Below are 21670 nucleotides of genomic sequence, written 5' to 3'. Positions count from 1 at the left end.
TCTACAAATTAAGTGTTTGCTTTGTCGGAGGAAGCACACCGATAAACCCCACAAAAGCAACAGGATGTCACACTGAAAGCTCCACACAGATGGATTCTAGACAATTACTGTGCTGCTATCTAATGGCCTCGCTACTGCCCAAGCTTCAAACACGTGGTATCCCAATGTTCTACGTGACAATTACCGAAAGAACCAAAGAGTATGGATTCCTGCAGTCACGAAAGCTTCAAATCAAGATTGAACCATCCCTACACAGTCTCCCATCCATGTACCAGCCCGACCTCAAACCTGATTAGCTTCCGAGATATGACAGAGACATAGAATAGACATAGAATTATATCTGTAATGTATTTATAATAAAAATGCTTCTGTGAGGGAGATGGTGAGAGATGGAAACAGCTTGGGGAGCAATTCATACAGCAGTAGATTACTCAAGACAATGTTTAATTGGTTCTGTGAAGACAGTCCTACTCATTTTAAATGTATTCTGCCTATGGCCTCTGACCGCGCAACACATACCATAAACGCATTCATTCATTCATTCACACGAGTCGTACCGTGTTAACTATGCATGCAGATGAAGGTGAGACTACATTAAGAATAACCGCGTGTTTAAGTGCCATGCATGTCCTTGTGAGAGCCATAAATTTCATACAATTGATTTATTGATCTTCTTTATTGAACAAAGGATAACGCCGCATGAGATTTATTATCGCCTTTGGAAAAAGTGACCTCAATTACAATGACTGCGCTGCAATAACAAGTTAATAGCCTCCAGTAGCCCTGACACAGTGTTAAAGTCCCACAATTGAAATACTCTAACCCATATCCAGCCCTTTGCCAGTCCAGGATTTAAAGGGATGATCTCCCCTCGGTGTTACCATCATAGAGCTTGTCTGACCATACTTCACCACGCGGGTAGGGTGTTGGGTGGTTAGGAGTACATGAACCACCACCACTTCCACCACCATTGCCAGCACCAGTCCCATGAGCTACACACGGATGTATAAGAAATGGTTGAAGCCAAAATAAGCGGAAATCCGCTCCAAGCATAAATAAACGTACGTTTTAGTTAATCAGAGTATTTTCTTTCCAAACCAACACTACCAAGCATCATTTGTTTCATCAATAAAACGCTGCGCAAATGTCAACCTTCTTGGGCCTCATCAGCAGTGATTGTGTTCCTGCATTGTGTTGTCGGCAATACTCCTCCCCCTCCCCTGTCCACAACTCTAGAAGAGCAACCGACTCGATAGAGAGGTTACGATGAGCAACCATCAACTCTCAGCACACAAAATGCTTAGGTGGGACACCCCTGAAAGAGAGTCGCATGACTGAGCGAGGCTTCCCGGAGTTAACACGCGGAATGGGCATCCCAACACCGGTGCGCTAAAGCCGTAACTAATTGCCACGTTTTGTTCACGTGACAAACTTTACTAATTGGCTGTGTCAGGTGGTGGTGGGTTAACGACACATTTATATTAAAACTGAAATATTTTTTTTTTACCAGAGGTAAGTCCCTCTGAGCTATGTATCTCTTTTTCAAAAGCGATCTGGCTACAAATGACAGCTCAACGAAGTGGCTTATCGCGTGGAAATGTCGAGCAGCCAAATGCTCTGAACGCGCGATGTTGATTCTAAATATGGCGGGGAAAACCGGAGGACCCGAAGAAAGATCCACGACCTCCTGCGTACCAGACGAGGTAGTTAACATCTCGCAGCCACCATGATGGTGATGAGAGAGACACCCAAACTCCAAATATTCATCAGCAGCAGGCGTCAGTGTCGGGATCAAACCCACGACCTCCTGCGTATTAGGCGAGGTAGTTAACATCTCGCAGCCACCGTGATGATGAGAGAGAGACACGCAGACTCCAAATATTCAGCAGCGGGCGTCAGTGTCGGGATCGAACCCACGACCTCCTGCGTACCAGGCGAGGAAGTTAACATCTCGCCCTCTCGACGCGCTCTAACCCAACACGACGTTTATTATGAATAATATTGGTCGCGATACCCTGCGTGTTAAACAAGCATAATAGGGAGAGAGACAAAAACTCAAGAGAAAACTTTGCTTCTCCCCCCCCCTCCCATATTTAACTTTAACCCTTCTCTTGCGATTGGGCGACTATCCCGGTAGGCGGAACGGCACCGCCACCAACACCAGCACCACCAGCACCGCCAGCCTCCTCCCCACCAGTTCCACCGTGCACTCTTCACTCACTCACAACCGTAGCTTCGCGGGGGGTGGGAGAGAGAGCGAGGGGGTGGGGGGAGAAGGCGGCTTAAGTCGCCGGCTCCTCTGCCCTCTCCCCCACACTTAGCCATGCGCGCGTCGCAACCGGCGGAACTCCGCAGCTGCCGGCTGATGATGACGATGATGCCGCCGCTGCCGCCGCTGCTGCTTCTCGTGCTGCTGCTGCTGCTGCCAGGGCTGGGAGTCGCTTGTCCGAGCCGGTGCCTCTGTTTCCGCACCACGGTCCGCTGCATGCATCTCATGCTCGACACCGTCCCACGCGTGGCTCCGCAGACGACGATACTGTGAGTGTCTATCACACACACACACACACGTGCGTGTGTGTGCCCCCTACTGCTGCTACCCCCCACCCGATACAGCCATTCATCCACCCCCACCCCCAGCACCCTCCCCCCCCCCAAAACAACATCACCTACCGACCGCCTTTTGATCTGACACCTGACTCACCCCCTCGCCACAACCTCGTGCTGCTGTTCGCAGCACCACGATCCTGTACCCAAACTCGCTCCGGAGAGAGGGCCCCAGAAACTTTGCCTCCACAACACTGCACGAGACACTCACTCAGCTGCGTCTCGTGCAGCGGACCAGCTGAGATCCACACTCCCTCATCACTCACCCTCATCACGCCACCTCTCACTTTCCCTCCTTACACACACTCCTCCCATCTCACCAACCTCACTCTTTCACTTCAGCCACACTCGCTCACTCCCTCTCCTTTCACTCGACCACTTCACCATCTCAGCATCCCTCCCTCCTTCTCTCCTCACTCGCGCGCACTCCCTCGCCCTGGCTAACACGCTCTCCCCACTCACGTGCATTTGTTGATGCCTGAGCAGAAATGTGTGAACCATGTGCCGCTCATGGGCGGACACATTCGCTGCCAATTCCTAAGGCAGCAGATAAAGTGTCCGTGCATTGTATACCACGCATAGGCAGAACCAATTACAAACTGCAGTGTACACCAGATATGAACTTTGCATTGCAGGGATGGGATTTTCAGCTTCTAAAGATAATGTTTAGATATTTTTCTCAGTTTTTCGGATAATTTACATTATATATTTCTACGTTTTATTATCCTTGTTTGTCAGTGACGTTTCATACAGTCTCGAGACTCCTTTTCAGGAGGGTCTTGCCAAGTTTTCACAGTAGGGCGTTGATGTTTCGATGTTATCCCAGTTGAGTAATTGTCAGTGTCATTTTCCAGCATTGGACATGTTTGGTCAATGCCAGTTACATTGTACAGTTTTTTGGTGTTGTTGCCGTATATTATATTTACAATAACTCAACGTGCCTTCCGGCTAACGAAAGTGACAGTCACCCCATGGCTCGTGACACCACTTGTGGAGGGAAAACCGCGGCTCGTGACGTCATGGAAGTCGCTGCTTGTGACGTCACGTTTTTTGTGGTAAATACGAAGCGATTTCGATTTGTTCCATACATAAAATGTGGTTATTGTTTAATGTATATCACGTGTAATGTATGGAGAGAGAGAAAAAACAATAGGTAAACTTAAACATTGCATATTTTGTGACGTAGGTAAAAAAAAAAAGTTTAATTTACTTTTATTAATTAAAAAAAATTTACCTACGTGACTTTACCGAAAAAAACCTAAGAATATGAATCCTTGCAGTCACGAAAGCTTCAAATCTAGAAATACTGTGTGACCTTTAACATTCCCCTAGAAAGCTTAATCATCACCACTATCAGCCATGATCAATCCACTGCTGGATAGAGACCACCCCAAGACATCGTCTGATATGACGCATGGCCCACGAGCCACGATAGAGTGATCTACATTTTAAAAAAATCCACATTTATAAGCTTCAATATTATTTAAACAATTCGTGAACCACAGCCTCCTGACTGCCTCGACAGGCCTCGCAACACATCCAGCCAAGTGGCGTGCAGGCACACGCACGTGGCGTGCCCCTCGTGGAGTTTGCTTCGTAGACATTGCCAACACTTTTGGAAGACGAAGATAAACACACAGAAAAAATTAGGAGTCTTTTCCCTATTTCGTGCAGGGCTCTCCAAGGCACGGGGTAGTCTGGTTACGCCCAATGCAGTCGCCTGGGGCAAGTGTCAGACCTAACCCTAGCCGTGTCTGGATTCGGGTCGACTTGGCCCAAAGCCACAGAACCATTCCTCGAGTACCGTTTCTCTATCTCCCAGTGTCTGCGAGGTATGTCTGCCCTGTCACCACATATCACTCTCTTGCCATCTCTCTTGCCAATTGAGTCAAGGCAGCCAAACGCACGCCTGGCTGGTGTGCTGTACACACACGCAGAGGCATCCTGAGTCGTAAGCACGCACAAAAAACGACGACTACTTTACACGTTGGTACCATCCAAGCTGTCAAGACCTGAGTGGCACGAATAACTTTTAATTGCCAATGAAAGTTAACGATGCAATAACCCGATGTGATGAGTATGCCATCAAAACACGCAACTTGTGTTCCGACTTCTGATCTGCTCCGTGATGTTGCAACGCGTTTGCGAGGTCCTCTCGTGCAGTGGTTTTGTACGTGTCAGCGGAATTATTAATGACGGCAAGAGCGATGATTTATGAATCACTTCCAACGGTGACCAAAGTAAACAATCAGACTCGAGGCAGGCATCACAGAACGCACACATCAATGGCAAACAACATAAATAGTAAACACGGCACGTCCGTTCACGACAACACACTCCAGTGTAAACATGCAGTAGAATCGGGCGGCTTATTTAAAGACTTTAGTAAATAAATTATTAGGTTACCGTAATCCCCAGATTATACTATTCTCCGGAAAGTAAGACGCACCCCTGACCTGTGCTCGGCGTTAATAAAGTTATACAAATCTGGTCTTCCACACACACAATAAAGTTATACAAATCTGGTCTTGCACACACACACACAACAAAGTTATACAAATCTGGTCTTGCACACACAATAAAGTTATACAAATCTGGTCTTGCACACACACACACAACAAAAGTTTTACAAATCTGGTCTTCCACACACACAATAAAGTTATACAAATCTGGTCTTGCACACACACACACAATAAAGTTATACAAATCTTGTCTTGCACAGACAATAAAGTTATACAAATCTGGTATTACACACACACTAAATTTAGACACATCTGGTCTTGCACACACACAATAAAGTTATACACATCTGGTCTTGCACATACACACATACACACCCAGTTATCGGGTTATAAAACGCACCCTAACGTTTGCTTCAAAATACAGGGGGGAAAGGTGCATCTTGTAATCCTCGGAATGTGGTAATTGTCTATTTGTGTGCCACTTAAATACGTCCTACATTTACAGCCATCCTCTGTCCGAGAGCACGGTTGGCTGACGTTCGGTTGGCTACGAATTGGTGCAAAACCAAGTTCAGCAGACATAGAGCCTTCGTCAGGATGTTATCCGTTGCCTTCTCTTGCTGCCCGTATTAAACATTTCATTCCACACTCCCAGCTCTTCTTAGATTGTGCCCATCACAGTGCCCATGTGCACGACGTGCTGGTAATGTCATCTTGCGATGCAGTCTGCTGCGATCTCTGCTGTTTTGCTGTTCCAGACACATCAGCTTGATGACTGTCCATCACAATCATCGCCGTGCCTTGCGAAGTTTATAGTTTAAAAGAGATTGCTGTTATTATCTAACCTATAAAAGGCATTATTTGTCTGTCTGCCTCGTTCTTCAGCCGGTCATAACTCCACATTCATGACCTGTTTTAAATACAATTTCCAGAAAATGTTCTAAGGTGCAGTCATCATAACATTATTGTAAATAGTTCAGCATAATAAATATAACTAGCCCCAAGTGCAGTTTGGCACGCCTCGCGTGCATATACTTTACTGTTGTATCACATTCCTGCAATTAAACTGCATACTTGAGACATCGTCGCTTTCTCGTGCTTCACGTCATCCGGGGCAGTCTGGAACGGTGTTCATGGAATTATTTTGGCGCACCACGCAACAATCTCACCTGCTTCAGTACTCGTGACCCTGCAGCTGTGTGTGGTGCGTCGTGCAGCAGGGTGTGTGTGTGGTGTGTGTGCAGCAGGGTGTGTGTGTGGTGTGTGTGCAGCAGGGTGTGTGTGTGGTGTGTGTGCAGCAGGGTGTGTGTGTGTGTGCGATAGTGTTGCGGTTAGCGCGCTGCGCTATGAACCCGGCGACCCGAGTTCGATTCCCACTCACGGCCAACACCGGTGACGATTATCTGAACCGGTCCTGGGCTTCCCCTAGGTCGACTCAGCATCAAATGAGTACCTGGTGCGGTGTGTAAACAGGACCACAAGGGAGACAATGGCGGTCGGGCGTGGTGCTGTCCACCCACCCCCTCGTGTACCGTTGCGGCCTTCATAGGTGCTCGCTAACAGCACTTGCCCCTACAGTCTGTTAAGGCTATATGGGTAATCTTTATCTTCATGGGGTTGGTTGGTCGACGTCTGACGCAGCGGATCAGCGGTGGCCATTCACGGACCCATTCCGGCTTCCTTGAAAGGACGTCGATGGCCCTAGTCGTGTTGTGCTGACAGGTCGCAATCTGGGAGCCGTGGAACCGGTCCTTTCATTGTCTGAGCACCTGAGAGGTCCGAACCACCCTTCATGGTGCCGCAAAGCCCCAGCGCCACATTCCCCCCCCCCCCCGGTACATTCACACGCGCAGGGGTCTCGGAGGGGGAGCGCCGTCGAACCGGCACGACGCGCCGAGATGAGAGACAGAAACTTTTTAATTCTAGATTTGAAGCTGCAAGGATTCATATTCTTAGGTTTTTTCGGTAAAGTCACGTAGGTAAAAAATTCAAATAAATAAAAGTTAAATAAAAATAAAGTAATTATTTTATTTTTATTTAACTTTTATTAATTTTAATTTTTAAAAATTAATTTTTAAAAATGTAAAGTAAAATAAAAATTAAAGAATTATTTTATTTTTATTTTCCTTTTATTAATTTTTATTTTTTACCTATGTGACTTTACCGAAAAAAACCTAAGAATAGAAACGTTTTAGGCAGCACGTGGACACCCACGTGGAGGGCACAACAATCGTGGGCACGACGGGACGAGCCGATAGACCTTTGGAGAAACGATTCTCGCTCCAATTAGAGTGGCTTTAAATAAACGCGCACACTTATCATTGCATTGGAACAGATTGCTAAGCACGTGCGGTGCTTCACAAAATAGACCGTAATGGAGAGAAAGAGACATAAATGGTCACGTTTTCCGTCACTGACGTGTGACTGATGATGTGGTTGTACCAATTCCTCATCGTCGTCGTCATCACTGCTGGATGAAGACCTCACCAAGACGTTGCCATCTTTGGATGCAGCAATCCATTTGGCTGATGCCCACGAGACGATCCGATGGCTCCATCTCCGCGGCGGACGTGCTCCCGGTCGCGTTCCCTCCTTTGGCTGCCACTCCGCAGTTAGTCTCGACCGACGGTCTTCGTCCCCTCGAGCGACAACGCCGCGTCCTGACCAAGCGAACAAGTACTTTGCCTAGCGGTCCGTATGATGGTTAATACTGGTAGGAACATCCTGGTTACATCAGCCCACAGGGGATTATTGTATCCGTCCGTTCGTCGTGCAGGGAGGGGCTGGGTGGGGAGAGTGGGGCTGGGTGGGGGGTGGGAGGGGTGGGGAGGGGCTGGTCACCCCGTGGTGCCCTTATAAAACTCAACGTTTAACCTACTCACGCTGGCTTGTGCCGACACTCGCAGTCGTCCATATTTGCGGAATACATCACGCCGCCGTTGACTCAGGCCATTGACCGAGCAACCCAACGTTCCTACCAGCTCCCTCCGCATGAATGTTTTCTTATAATGATGGTCGACAAGAAGATTGTTTTTTTGTTATAAACAAAGTCGCGTTAATCTGTTGGTTGGGAATTGAGTAGTGGCAACATGGTTAGCTCACTGCGCTTTGAAACCCCGGCGAACCGAGTTTGATATCCTGGGCACGGCTTCAATATGTGGCAGCTGATATCAGAACCGACATTCCCTGCTCACGTCTTCACCAACTCGCACTGACCAGCACGCTCAACTGTGGCCACGTGGATCGCATGGCGTGGCCGTGCCTCCATCCATAACAATGCCTTGAGATCTGATTGTTATGATTGAGATGGCCTTGACCAAAAGCCTCTCTCTAGTAATTCTCCACTCGCAGAGGTCTCTTGCGGTATATCAGCAATTGTTAATTACTGCAGAGATGTACATTTATAAAGTATCGGCTGGGAGCCGTGGTTTGATGAATGGTCTCGCCAGCAGCGGTGCGGTCAGCGAAAAGACTCGTCTGCATTCCACCCATGCAGCCAGGGCCACTTCATTAGTCTGAGCCAGATGACTACTGTACACACCACCGTCTACCGGCGTTCTCGCTTGCATCAATCGCCAATTTCTCGGCCACCTTCGTAACGCCTAATCTGCACGTTGTTGAGGTTTCTTAATGCATTTTTTAGAATTTATTTTAAAATGCTCGCAGGACTTAAAGCATAACGCAAAGTAACGCATTGACTTGTGAAATTGCAGTTTTGGCACTGGCGCATGTGCGTGTGTTTGTGTGTGACAGAGAGAGATTGTTTTTCATACTCGCTGAAACTGCAGGTTTCTGCGCAGGGTCTGTGTCAATCACAGGAGACCCGTTGAAGTATCTGTTGGCTTCATGCCAAGTCCCCAGTTTTGAAACTTGCCTCTCCAAGAATTTGCTTATTGTGCGAGGAGACAGCTTGTGTTTTGGTTAATGCGATGCTGTTGTGCAAGCCATTACATGCCACAGTAATGGTCTCTTACAGTTGGTTCATTTACAGAGGATTTCTTCGAACCAACATTCATAGAAAAGTGACCTTTTCAAGGAACGAGCATCCTTATCGCCTTTTAGGAACCATTCTGTTTATAGCTTCATTGCCAGTAGACTTTTTTTTCAAGTCTAGACGTTTGTGGAATTCAGTCTTGTGTGATGTTTAACAAGTCATTCGCACAGACCATAATCTTCGCTTTGTTTATATGCGATTGTAGCAATTGATGTGTTAACAAAAGAAGAATAACCCATTGACAATTGGGTGATTGCACCATACCTGTACATTATCGCCACGATCAGCCATGATGTAGCCACTGCTGGATGAAGTCCTCCCCACAATTGTCGCCACTTCTTACAATCCTGCAACTTCACAATCCGTCTTGCTCCAGAACATGAGTTCACGTCAACGCTACATCCCCGTGGTGGTCATTGTCTTTGGTGTGTTCTCTCTTTTAGCTTCTATTCCATTACCAGTCTCGTCCACCGGCTACCATCCCTTCTAGCCACGTGGTCTGCTCAAGCCTCGCACCTTAATAAACAACATATCCACGCGTTCCTCTTTCTATGACCCAATGTAGTCCCCAGGGTCCATCTCTTAATGGTTCCTTCTGCACTTTTCAACCTTGTTCGTTTGTCAGTGCCTGTGTTACTGATCCATAAGTCATAACAGGTCATATGCAATGATTAACAACTTTCTCGTTCTAAATGCACTCCCAACTGCTTTCCCCCCTCCTCTTGAATTGGGGATCTGAGTGTGATGGCCCAGATGTCATTCAGTAGCAAGTGACACTTAAATCGGTTCTGCCACCTCTTCGCTTCACCATTGTGCCCTGACTAACGTGGTGAAGTATAGTCAAACAATCTCCGTGCCCAAACATGCTGTGTGGTATTGACAAAGGGCTGTGTCTTGTAGTTTGTATATTTTTTAAAAGTCTAAAATGAGGGAGGTCTTTTTTTCAAACTGAAAGGTTTTGTATTCTTGGTTTTTTTTTCGGTAAAGTAAAGAAAATTTGAAAAGAAACTTTTTTTCAAAAACTTTTTTTAAAATTTTCTTTCTGTGGATTTCACACCTGACGATGATTGCTTGTGTTGCAGTCGAAACGTCGTGATAATTTGTATTGTTTTATATTTATATTATTTTATTATTTCTCTTCTATGTGACTTTACCGAAAGAACCAAGAATATGAATCCCTGCAGTCACGAAAGCTTTAAATCCAAAAATTTTAAGTTATGCTTGGACATTTTCTTTGGTAAAAGTAATTTGAGTCCCATCAGCTGTGTGCCACGCAGCCCGCTGTGTGCGTGTCTCTTCGTTGCGTTGTATTGGTGATACCAATGCTGCCGCTAACAGATTACCTCTGAGCGAGGGCACTCAGCCAACGCGTGAAGCCCTTTCATGCACAAGTAACGGCCACAATCGTGGGATCTTCTGCACCCCTTCCACTAATTACCCTCACCTCTAATCTCTCACAGCCACCATTATCGACACGGAGAGCCATTTGCCTAGGGGTCACGAAAACAGTTTGAGATCCCATCAAAGCGATTGATTTTCTTGCATTTGTATTCAGGCCGGGCTGGGACGAAAATGTTTACCTGGGTGGACTTGGGTTGGTCGGGTTAAGGGAGAATTACGCAGCGCGAATGGACACCGCTGCAAGGGGTTTGCCAAGCTGCTACAAGCCTCGTTATTAATGAAGCTGTTATAAGGTCAAGAAAAAAATCTATTACTCCGTAAACTATTTTTGTGTGTTTTGTTTGAACACCGTAGCATCTGAAGCTGTCACAGGCTATCAGCCGCTGGCTGGCGTGGCATGATGAATGGCGACCCTGTGGTGCTGACTCCCCGCTTTTGAAGAGTTCTTTGTCCACAGATGTGGGCGCACGATGAGGACAAATGTAAACACGATCCCTCTCTGGACGCTCATTGGCCCGTGGAAGCGCAATGTCCGCAGGTTCCGCCTCGCTACCGCTGAAGGTCCCCTCAGGCGTTTGGCAGTGCCACCTCGTGACCGGCGGACAGCTCTCCGCCAGACGGCAGTCGTGCCAGGAGGCCTTGCGCCTACCTGGCCAGGTGGTGGCTGGCTGACCCCCGTCTGGGAACGAGTTTCGCGAGAATGCCGCCGGAAGATTACGAGGAGGATGACACGTGTTTAACCCGTGGCCTAATTGCGTCATGGCTAGCGCGCTGGACTCACGATCCAGAGGTCGCCGGTTCGATTCCGATCTCCTCCGTCGCGACAATTGAGCCCATGGGTGAGACCACAGTCATTCGATCGGTAGGTCACGTGTGGCGAAGTAAAGGGTTGGTGCTTCCACCTCTGCCAAGATTCTTCCAGTGTGAAGAGTAGGCCAAGTATCCTCTAGAGAGGGTCTCTCGATGCTTCCTCTCATGGAGGCTCTTCCGGCGTGACAAAGTAATTGCAGGGCTGTGCCTTTATGTTTTTTTATTACTCTAATTACATCTATTTCTGTAGCCCATGTGTGGAGTATAGGGCGTGTTAGAAATGTATGCAGAATTTATTAATTCAAATGCGGCACTTTGGGGAGTTTTTGTATTTATTTACATGCTAATGTGGCAACTTTTCCCCAGATTAAAGAACACAGGATGTGAGTTTATCACGTGATAATGCTAATAGTGCTTGCAGCATATTAGTGTAAACGGAGTGAAAAAAAAATCATTTGATCTCCATGTAGAAATTGGAATTGGGCAAACAAATGTAAATTCAAACAAGGCTGTTTTGCTAAGTTACTGTGTACAGCACACTACTGAAAATGTATGACCCAGTTATCTTTATTAAGGGTATTGTAATATCCCCAAGCAAAACACATCCCATGATGTTAATACGTGCATTTTATGCAGAATGAGCTGATAAAACATGCTGTGAATCTGCACATTCCATTACAAGACAAAATTTCTCCCCAATGAACCACTGTGAAATTGTGGTTCATTGAGTGGATTATAAGATCCTGCTGCTGCTGACTTACACGCCTCTCAATGTGAACACTATGAAACTATATATATTTTTGTTATTTTACTTGATAAGGCCCACAATATTCACAGGAACTGGTCCATTTTTATACTCAAACAGTGTCCCCGAGATCTTTGGATCTCCTTCTTCGAATTGCTCCGAGGTCAGGGCTCATTTCCTCGGGTGATCGGGCTATTATCAGTGCGGCTTCCAGACTGCGGGACACTTTGCCATCGGTAATATAATCAGACATTCGGAGTCGTTCGAGACGTTTACGTCCTTGTTGAAAACGCCCCTCTTTAAATGGGAATTTACCCCGAATTCTGACCATTTACCCTGGTTATGTTTATTTGCTGATTTCCTCACAGGGCGCATTGACAGCTACGAGGTGAAATGCGCCTTACAAATGTTTATTATTAGACAGTACTGCAGAAAGCAACCTGCAATGACCACTGGCCGGTGTGGTGAAGTATGGTCAGGTGTTGATTGACAAAGGTCTGTACATTATATATGTAAATATATATCTATTTTATTAAAAAAAAATCCACTGTAATATCCCTTGAGATGGAACTACTCTTATGTAAGGGTGTCCGAGGTAAAAAAAATATGCAAATGATAAAAAAATACTACTACCTAGATTTTTCACAGTTGCGCTGTATAGCTATCAGGTTGAGAGCAAATGTGGGAGCATAAAAGTGCAGAATCCTAGAGAAACTTCCAGCACGTGGAGCAAAACGTCGGACATCGTGCCGAACAGCACGCGGCACGACCCTGTAAAAATGGCCGACAAATTAAAAAACGTTTCCCAAATCCAACAAGAGTTTCTCATCTATCGGCGCAATACTGTGAAAATGTTGACCTTTAAAATGCCGCCATTGCGGACAATGTGCTCGCGAGATTAATGGCATCGTGGGGCAGTGAAGGCTGCCTTGTTTTTTCACACATCGTGGCCGTGCTGTCTGGTGATTGGGCACTTGCTTCGGTGGTGGTACCAGGGTTCACTGGCTTGAGCCTTCTAATGGTGCGCCCCAGAGAATTCCATTTGGGCGGGTGGCTGTGGGAGAGGGCCCTAAGTTTTCGGGGTCAGCCTGCCGTGCGCAACAGGGAAATAAAACAAGGACGGGAGCTCTTCAAACAAATCTACAGCGTGCGGCGAAGGCGGAGAGAGGGGTGGGAGGCAGCATTGGGTCGAATACGCACACGAACAGCCCCTCATGTCAGTCCACTGCTGGAAGACGGCCTACCCACGCCGTACAGGTCGTGCGTTTTTTTTTTAATCACCGTACTTAATCAAACGATGGTCAATGCGGGTTGGTGATGTGGCAGGGACAGTTAGGACCGTTTCATACATCATTCATTACTGATGTTAGCCATGGCCCGGATTCGAACTCAGGTCGCCGGATTCACGGTGCAACACGCTATCGACTCCACCACTGCTGTATCTTACGATGCAGTGATCTTCTTTGTGGTTTAAACTCGCCAGGGGTCTGCTTTGTGGTTGTATTATCTACAAAAAGCAGTAGGGTCTGCAAAATACCCCTATTGTCTTTGCCACGATTTTTCCTATTATCTGGGATTATCCGCAGTTTTTTACCAAACCGCATTGCGAAATAAATGTTTCGCAGATAAGAGGAATTACTTGGAAAATGCCTCGTGTTATCCGCAATTTGTTTAATGGATGAACGGAGTAAGTTCACAGATAACCCCACGGATGATAGTATCCGTGATTTCCATCCCCCACGTCACCGCGAATAAGAGGAGCTCTCCAGAACCACGTGCCGGGATGATGAGGTTGTGACATTGTCGCTGAGCTCGCTGTCGTCGAGGAGTCTTTTTGTGTCCCTGCATCCCTGACAAGTCATGCATTGTTTTGTTCCCCTCTTCCTACAGGGACCTGAGGTTCAACAGAATCCGAGAAATTCCCCCAGGAGCGTTCAAGAAGTTAAAAAACCTCAATACACTGTAAGTACAAAAGATGCGATTGTGGTGGCCACGCTTGCTTGTAATAACATTATCGATGTAAAACACAATCCCTCGCAGCGATTGCACTTAAAATGTCAATAAAAGACTTGCTTTGTCTGCGCCGGGGCTGGCCAACCCAACGCAATTCAGATGCAGCCGAGTGAGACGAAAGTGTGCCGTCGGCAAGCGCGGCAAACCTCGGGGTCCACAGTGACGAGTCCAGGTGAAGACGGGCGGTCGTTACGCGCAGACACGAGCCCTCCACCATCCCCGCCCCCTCCTGGGAAGTTTTAGATCAGCCTCTGGCATGGTGCAAATGTTGTTTCCGACAGATGATAGCCGACCTAGTCAGGTATCCAGCTTACACATCATCAGTCGCCGGGCGGGTCGGACATGTGACCTACGGGACTGGGGCAAATGAGTACACCGCTGTTCCGTTAATTGTCACAATCCACGGCGGAAACCCGATGCACACGTACTTTATTCTCTCGGCTCGTTTTTGCCATCTCGTTTGTCGAGCTTCTTCCCTTGTTTATATCTCGCGTGTGCAGTGTTGTCTGCTTCATAAGTCAAAGTCAAAATGTCACATTTACAAAAGCATCGAGTTCTCCATCTGGTGATTCGATAGAGATATCGTGAGCCTTAAGATTTGATACGGCCCTTTTTGCAGACATGTTATGTGAACAAATACACTTTGTCAATTATTCTACAGTGTTGGGTAACACCTGGTGTGGTGTGTGGAGCGGTAGTGTCATGGTTAGTGCAATCTGGTGACCCAAGTTCGATTTCCGCTCACAGTCAACATCGGCGACAAATATCTGAACTGCTACTAAGCCTTCCCTAGTCTGCTCTGGCCTTAAAAGAGTACCTGGTGCAGTGTGTAAACATCGGCATTGGGGAGGCAAAGGCGGCCGGGCGTGGTGCTGGCCACCTACCACCTTGTGTGCCGCGTTGGCTTTAGTATCTGCTCGCTAACAGCACTTGCCCCAGTAGCAGCCTGTTCGAACTCTACGGGGGATCGTTGACTTTGCGGTGGTGGGCCCTGAAAAACCAGAATGGTTGATTTCTCGTACACATGTGGACCCTAACCTGAACCTTAAAGTAAAACACGTGAGTAGAAAAATGTGGTTGAAGTTAGTTACGTTGATTTATTTCGATATTCTTGCGCACATGCTTGAGCTAAAGCATACAATCCTCAATATGAAAATTGGGATAAAAGTTTGCGTAAAAAATGATATACACGTCTGGCATTTGCCAGCCAACGCATCTGTGGAAAATAATGCCTTGTGTTTCATGAATCCATTTATATAAGAATTAAGTACGTGAGAGCATCTGGTTAAAGGCTTGTAAAACATTTTTAGACGTAATAAAATACACAACCTCCCTTCTCATCTTTTGTGGCATCTCCTGAATTACTGTTGCGTTTTTTTAAATGCATACAAAGGCTACACTTTGAGAATCGCTTCTGGAATCCGGTGGCCGCTCTCTGCAGTGAGAGCAGTGGCACTGGCTCCCACAAAACACGGCGGCAGTGCGGTTATAAATCGGCTTCGTTGGTGCCGGCGTCCCGCGCGTTCTCGCGACGCGCGTGGGCGTTGATGCGTCCGTTGCCGCCCGTGTCCCGTGTGACGGTCGCGCCACGTCATTACGATTACGAATTATTATTCAAGAACAACAAAAAACACAACGCAGACATCCGAGAGAGAAACACAGGTCACGATCGCGTAACAGTCCGGAGCAGTACGTACACGTACGTATGTATTATCGAACTTCTTTCGCACCGTACGTAGGCGACCGTGCTGATCAGAGGTGCTGAATACGCCCTCAAATATGCGAGCGCTCCGATGCTTCACGTCCCACCGTTAGGGCCCCGTCGTGCCACCGCGTGAGGGTTCCGGGGTCGTCCCCGCGTGTTTTGGGGCGGCACCGCGTTTCGTTCGGCACCGACGTCCAACGTTCCATTCCACGGGCCGGGGGGCTTCTTCGGGAACTTGCTTCAAACGAGACGTGCGGGGGCAACCCAAAAACGCATTGGAGGTCTCCGCACGCACGCACGCACGCTCGACGTGCGCTCGACGTGCGCTCGACGTGCGCGTTTACTACAGAGGAGGCCTCCGCATGCGTGCGTGCGCACGTATGGGGCACTGGCCTGCCGCGTGCGTTCGCCCGCCCTGACTCACTTGCCAAGGGGCACGGGAAGCGAGTGAAACGCGAATTGGCTCTGGAACTGAATTCTTCCCGGCCTATCGGAAAGCAAGGAACGCATTGTGCGGTGCGCGTTTGCTCAGCATTGGTGTCCGACGTTTTTGCTGCGCGTGCTGTGAGCCTCTGCGTGCAGTTCGAGAACTTTCAGAAAGCTCCCAGCACGTGGAGCGAAACGTCGAACGTCGTGCACGCGGTACGACGCGAAAACGCGTCGGGAAAGTTTGCGTCCTGCAGATCGTGTGCTGCAGGTGAAGTGTGACTTGCAGAAAGCGCTGTGCCTGCACATTCCGTTCCACTGAGCCAGTGTCCAGAGGATTTCCTAAACTCCTGCCGTGGGACCCGTTACCCTAAAAATACTAATTCTTTGTATCTGAAAAACACATTCACAGTATAAACAAATGCTTGTTCCGCTTGCATACTCGCATGTTTGTTTGTGCTATCGCTGTCTTTAAGGGAAATGGACAATTCCAGGGTGCACGCAGTGTGTCTACATAACGGCTCATATGTCTACGCTTTTCAGATTGGTTTCACGTTAGATACATTAGTGCACGTTTCTCTCCCCCGCACGTTGCCACCATAATAATTTCTACGTAAGTTAGTACGTGTGATATTTGCGCAATCTTTATGAAGGCGCTATTTTTCACACCGGGTGGGTCCGCTACCGCATGCAATCCTAATCGAGTCAACTTGCCGGTCATTTTGGCTGTGGCCTTCCCTTCTCGAATGATGCCATCTGGGGATCTTTGACGTTCACCGTGAAGCGGACAGCGGGTAGTAATTACACGGTCAATTCTCTAGCCAGATGTCTCGCGTACCCACTGTTTACCCCACGACAAGCCGATTGAGTAGTTGTGCTGCACCCGTTGACACCCGCTGGGTTCGTGATTTAAGGAATTTGTGCCGCGCGCCCACGGGAGAGCTAATCAAGCCTCTGGATTGCTGTGAAACAAACTTCTCTGCGATAAAAAGCACACCAATCGACAGTCATTACTTCCGAAGCAGTGGATTAGTGCTTTCTGTCACGAGCTACTGCGCCGTACGCGTTCCAGATTTACAATTTGTATTTGCCCGCTTGCCTGCTTGTTTGTATATTATTTGTTTGCAAAGATGCATAAGCACCTGTAAAACATTCACACACGCACACTGCTAAGTTCGTAAAATAAATGTTCCGCCGCCTAATTTATGGAGCTTGTAGCGAACGCTCGCGATGTTGCTGTTGTGTCTGTGCTTCCTGCCGTCTGTGAAATATACCCGCTGCGCGCTGTATTTATTGAATGTACGCTGGCAACTGATATTGACCCCAGCTGGTTGTTAAATTACATCTTGCGTGTTTATGCGAGGAGGGGGGCACGACCAATCTCATAACGCGCTACGTGGATAGAATGGCTTGAGGATATTAAATCGTGCAATGCCTTGCCCGTTCCATTGTATCGTTTCACACCATCGTCGAGCGAAAGTGGTGGAAAGGGAAATTAATTTTATCGAACAGAGCCCCTTTCGAAAAATATGCTTACGTGAACGATGGGCTTTGTGGAGGACCTTATCGCAATGGAGATAAAGCGATGGCCGCAGCTGCGGATGTTCAGACAAGGCTCTGCTGACCGTTGTTTCCCAGTGCATTGTGCGTGTTGGCAGATCGGGACCCCCGGCTCACAAGATGGAATGCGGGCTCTCTGAAATAGCATTGTCCTACCAACTCGCTGGGCTGAGCCTTTCGTAATTTGAATCTTTCCCGCATTGTCACTCATCGCGGTGATAAGAAGCAGCTGTTGAAAGCATTTGCTCTTGGAATGGTGATTTAGGAACTTTAACTGCAGGCATTTCTCATCATTCGGGGGCGTATGCTTGGTATTTAATGCTCGGCCCTGCTATCGCACAGAAACCGGCCCATTTGCTGTATGTGATTACTGTGCCCGCCTTATGTAATCTTTTCAATTACAGATAAGTCGGACGATTCGTCTCGCGTGAATACCTGAAATATCCTTCGCTGTTGCTCGAAGGGGAAAAATTTTTACCTATATCTCCGCATTTAAGCGATGCACAAAATTTCACGGTGCGAGTGTTTCCACCGCACGTGCGTTTCCACCGAACGTGCGTTTCGGATTCACGGTATTGTCTGGTCCGACGTCATACGCACGGATAGCTGGAGCCGCGCTGGTGCAACGGTTCGCAAACTGGACCTGCAACGCAGAAGGCCGCCGGCATGCCTCTCAAATCTCGATCCGCGTCTGTCCACTCTGCAGTGCAAATGGGTAGAAGTGTTAGTCGATCGGCACATCGGGATCGGTGGGGTAAAGAGGTGGGTGCTCCCACCTTCTCCAAACGTGTCCAGTCAACTTGAAAGAGTAGGCCAAATACCCCTCGATAGAGTTCGCGCCTTTTGGAGGCGCTTCCGCCAGAAGTGGTGTGAGCAAGCAATTGCAGGGCTGCAGCTTTTCCATTTCACAGTTAATACGAGTAATCGTCACTCTTTTGCTCAGTTTCCCTTTCCTGCCATGTCGGACGATCTTCGGATTGAAAGTCGAGTGCGCTAACCATTACACCACAGCAACACCACGACAGGTTTCTACTACGACGACTTTATATTCGTGAACCAAAAAGAATGTGGGTCCTCTGACGTGATAGAAGTTCGTAAATGTGCAACAAAAAAAAAACCTTCTCACTAATTGCTCGTGGCGCAATTTGGGTTGTACTCCTGCCAAGCGTAATAACAACAATCGAAGTAGGTCAGAGGCGCCCAGTGGCAGTGCGCGCGCGCAACAGAAAGCAGTTGGTAACGCTGCAGGATATTTAGATGAGATTCGTACTGGTAGGAACCTCCTGGTTACACCAGTTCACGGGGGATTATTGTGTCCGTCGTGCAGGGAGGGGCTGGGTCGGGAGGAAGGGGCTGGGTGGGGAGGGGCTGGGTGGGGAGGGGCTGGGTGGGGAGAGTGGGGCTGGGTGGAGAGGGGCTGGTCACCCCGTGTTGCCCTTATAAAACTCAACGTTTAACCTACTCACGCCGGCTTGAGCCCGCCCTCACAGTCGGGCATATTTGCGGAATACACCACGCCGCCGTTGACCCTGGCCATTGACCGAGCAACCCAACGTTCCTACCAGCTCCCTCCGCAGGAATGTGTTTAGAGGAGATTCGTTTCCCAGTCCGAGAGCAGCAACCACTGTATAGAGACTTTGCATTGGCCAAGCCGGGGTACCAAACCGCCGCCGTAAGGTTTTTGTTGTTTTCCCAGTGACATGCCGAATACCCGTTTGGAGTAATAGCGAGCGATGAGATGAGCAATGCAGATCCCTTTGTCACTTTCATTCTCCCCGCCTGCTGCACAGATTCAATGACGACCTGGATGACGTTGGCGATTTGAGCACACGTAAAATAATTTACAAAAAAAACAGAGATATACCGTTTCGAATCGTCGCGGAATACGCCAGCCACGCACTGAAACCCGCTGGAGGAGGCGGGTCATAGAAACGCGTTCAGAGACGCCACCGCTCTTAACGTCCGTCACGGAACAATGTTGAATTTCCCCGGTGCATTTCGTTCCTGGCAAGACACCGCGGCTCTGCTTTTGACGTTTAGCTGCCAGGCACGGATGCCTCCGTGGTGTAACGGTGAGCGCAGTGAGCTTGCGACCCAAGCGGCAATTCAACCGATCGTGCAATTTTCTTAATTCCCAGCAGTATAAATGAGTAGACCCACTGACGGGCATGTCACGTGTGGTGGGTTACTTTTGTGGGTACACTCATCTACTCCAAGAAGTCTGGTCAGTCTGAAAGAGTAGGTCAAGAAACACCCGCCAGAGGGGTTCTCTCGGGCTCTCTTTAGTGGAGGCCCTTCCGGCAGCAGTGGCGTGAACTTGCGGGGTTGCACCTTTACCTTCGAGGATCTTACACGAGGAAGGCCTCGCCAACGCTGCCGGCTTCTGTAAGCGATCCTCTTCGTGGCCGCCTGTCTTAACGTCCAGATGTCGCAAAGATCAGCAACGACGATGGAGAAAAAAAATGTTTCTTAAGTGGAAAATATGCTTCCTTGTGCGGCTTTTTATATAAATACATGAGGAAAAACTCTGAAATTGTAGCTTTTATGGAAAAGTTTAATATGTAAAATCGAATTCGACCACACGCAAAAAAAAATCGTGGCAGACATTCACGCATTAAGAGATCTCCTGTGACGGCTGCGTTGGAGTCTGTGAGCGCTGCCTCTCGCAAGGCGCGTGAACGTTCAACTCTTGGGGGAATGCGGCTCTTCCCGTCAGGCGGGTCGTCGATCCCCCCCCCACCCCACCGTGGAAGCCCTCCGGGCAGGCGCTCCGTGCACGTGGGTACGGATCGCGGGTGCGAGACGCACCTGATTGATGCACATTTGTTGTACCAGGTGCGCTCTCGTCCCCCCACTCCCGGAGGGGACACAACCGTGGTTTGTCTGGGCGCCATGGTGATACGCGCCACGGGCGGGCACGTGCCCACGTGGGACACGGGCCCACGTAGAATCACGCATCACGGGGGCCACGCTTCGTGGTGGTGCGTGCCGCGGGAGGGCACGCGCCATGGAGGGCACTGGCTGTGGGATATGGCATGACCACTGTCGGAGGCTCGTGGGTCACATTATTGGTGGTACCATGGGGAGGGTGGTGGCTTGGCTGTTCATGTGCAAATGGACTGTGAACGGAAATGTTTTAATCGGCGGTCACAGCAATTATTGGACCCCCTTTTCTTAAATTCCTTCAGCGAGTGGCAGAACCGTGTGCTTTGCATCGGGCGCCCCATATTTAAATAGTTTTCCTAATTCCCAAAAATATGTGACAATGACTCAACGCACACTTGTTTAAATTGTTTTTTTTATATATATAAATGTTTTTTACTTTTGAATCACAATTAAAACATATTTAAGAGGGTTTTGAGGTGGTGCACTGCCCTAATGCCACGTAGAGACGAGGCATAGTTTACCACCTGTGGCCTTCAGCGGCAAGCGGTTCCACCTCAGAACAAACTGGATTCCGAGTAGCTGCTCAATCGCACACATGTTTTGATCAATTGCGGCTGTCAGTTTAACGAAGCTATGGAAACAGATCAGCGTACGAGCGCACTGAGTAATGGTTGTCAGCAACAGGCTGTCATTTGTTTTAAAACGGGAAATGTTCCCTGACTCCGTTTCCTGCAGGAAAACATCAAGCTCTCTCTCACCTCGGCGGTTAATCACACCAAACACTGTCTCTCGTAACAAACCGGGGGTAGATTCACGTGGCTACTTTTAAAAATAATCTTAACTCTCTCTCTAAAGTTGGCCCAATTTACATTCCACCAGCCAGCTTTACCGTCCATTGTTACCCTTTCCAGGTTTGCAACCCTGGCAAGCATTCTACCAACGAATATCAACTTCCCGTGCAGCGGCTCCTGCCAACTGTCCGCGAGAGAAGAACACAAACCCAATTTTTGGATTAGCTGCAAATTATGCGAAGCTTACAGTAAAGCCCTTGGCTTGCTGAGAGG

The 21670-nt window shown here is 48.3% G+C and overlaps 2 protein-coding genes across 3 annotated transcripts in view; one reads left to right on the top strand and one right to left on the bottom strand.

The window, feature by feature from the left end:
• Positions 1–21670, bottom strand: part of DNMBP (dynamin binding protein) — a 348547-nt gene that overhangs the window by 52875 nt on the left and 274002 nt on the right. The window lies entirely within an intron of this gene.
• PXDN (peroxidasin) overlaps positions 2127–21670 on the top strand; it is a 64143-nt gene continuing 44599 nt past the window's right edge. For both annotated transcript variants that reach the window (XM_078875400.1, XM_078875411.1), the window contains exons 1-2: positions 2127–2538; positions 13907–13978. In XM_078875400.1, the coding sequence (XP_078731526.1) occupies positions 2324–2538; positions 13907–13978 (287 nt within the window). In that variant the 5' untranslated portion in view covers positions 2127–2323. The remainder of the gene's footprint in view (positions 2539–13906; positions 13979–21670) is intronic.

Source organism: Lampetra fluviatilis, chromosome 2 (assembly GCF_964198595.1).
Source record: "Lampetra fluviatilis chromosome 2, kcLamFluv1.1, whole genome shotgun sequence".
Classification (NCBI taxonomy): Eukaryota; Metazoa; Chordata; class Hyperoartia; order Petromyzontiformes; family Petromyzontidae; genus Lampetra; species Lampetra fluviatilis.
Note: the sequence above shows the minus strand (reverse complement) of the source record. Positions and strands in the feature narration are given on the sequence as shown.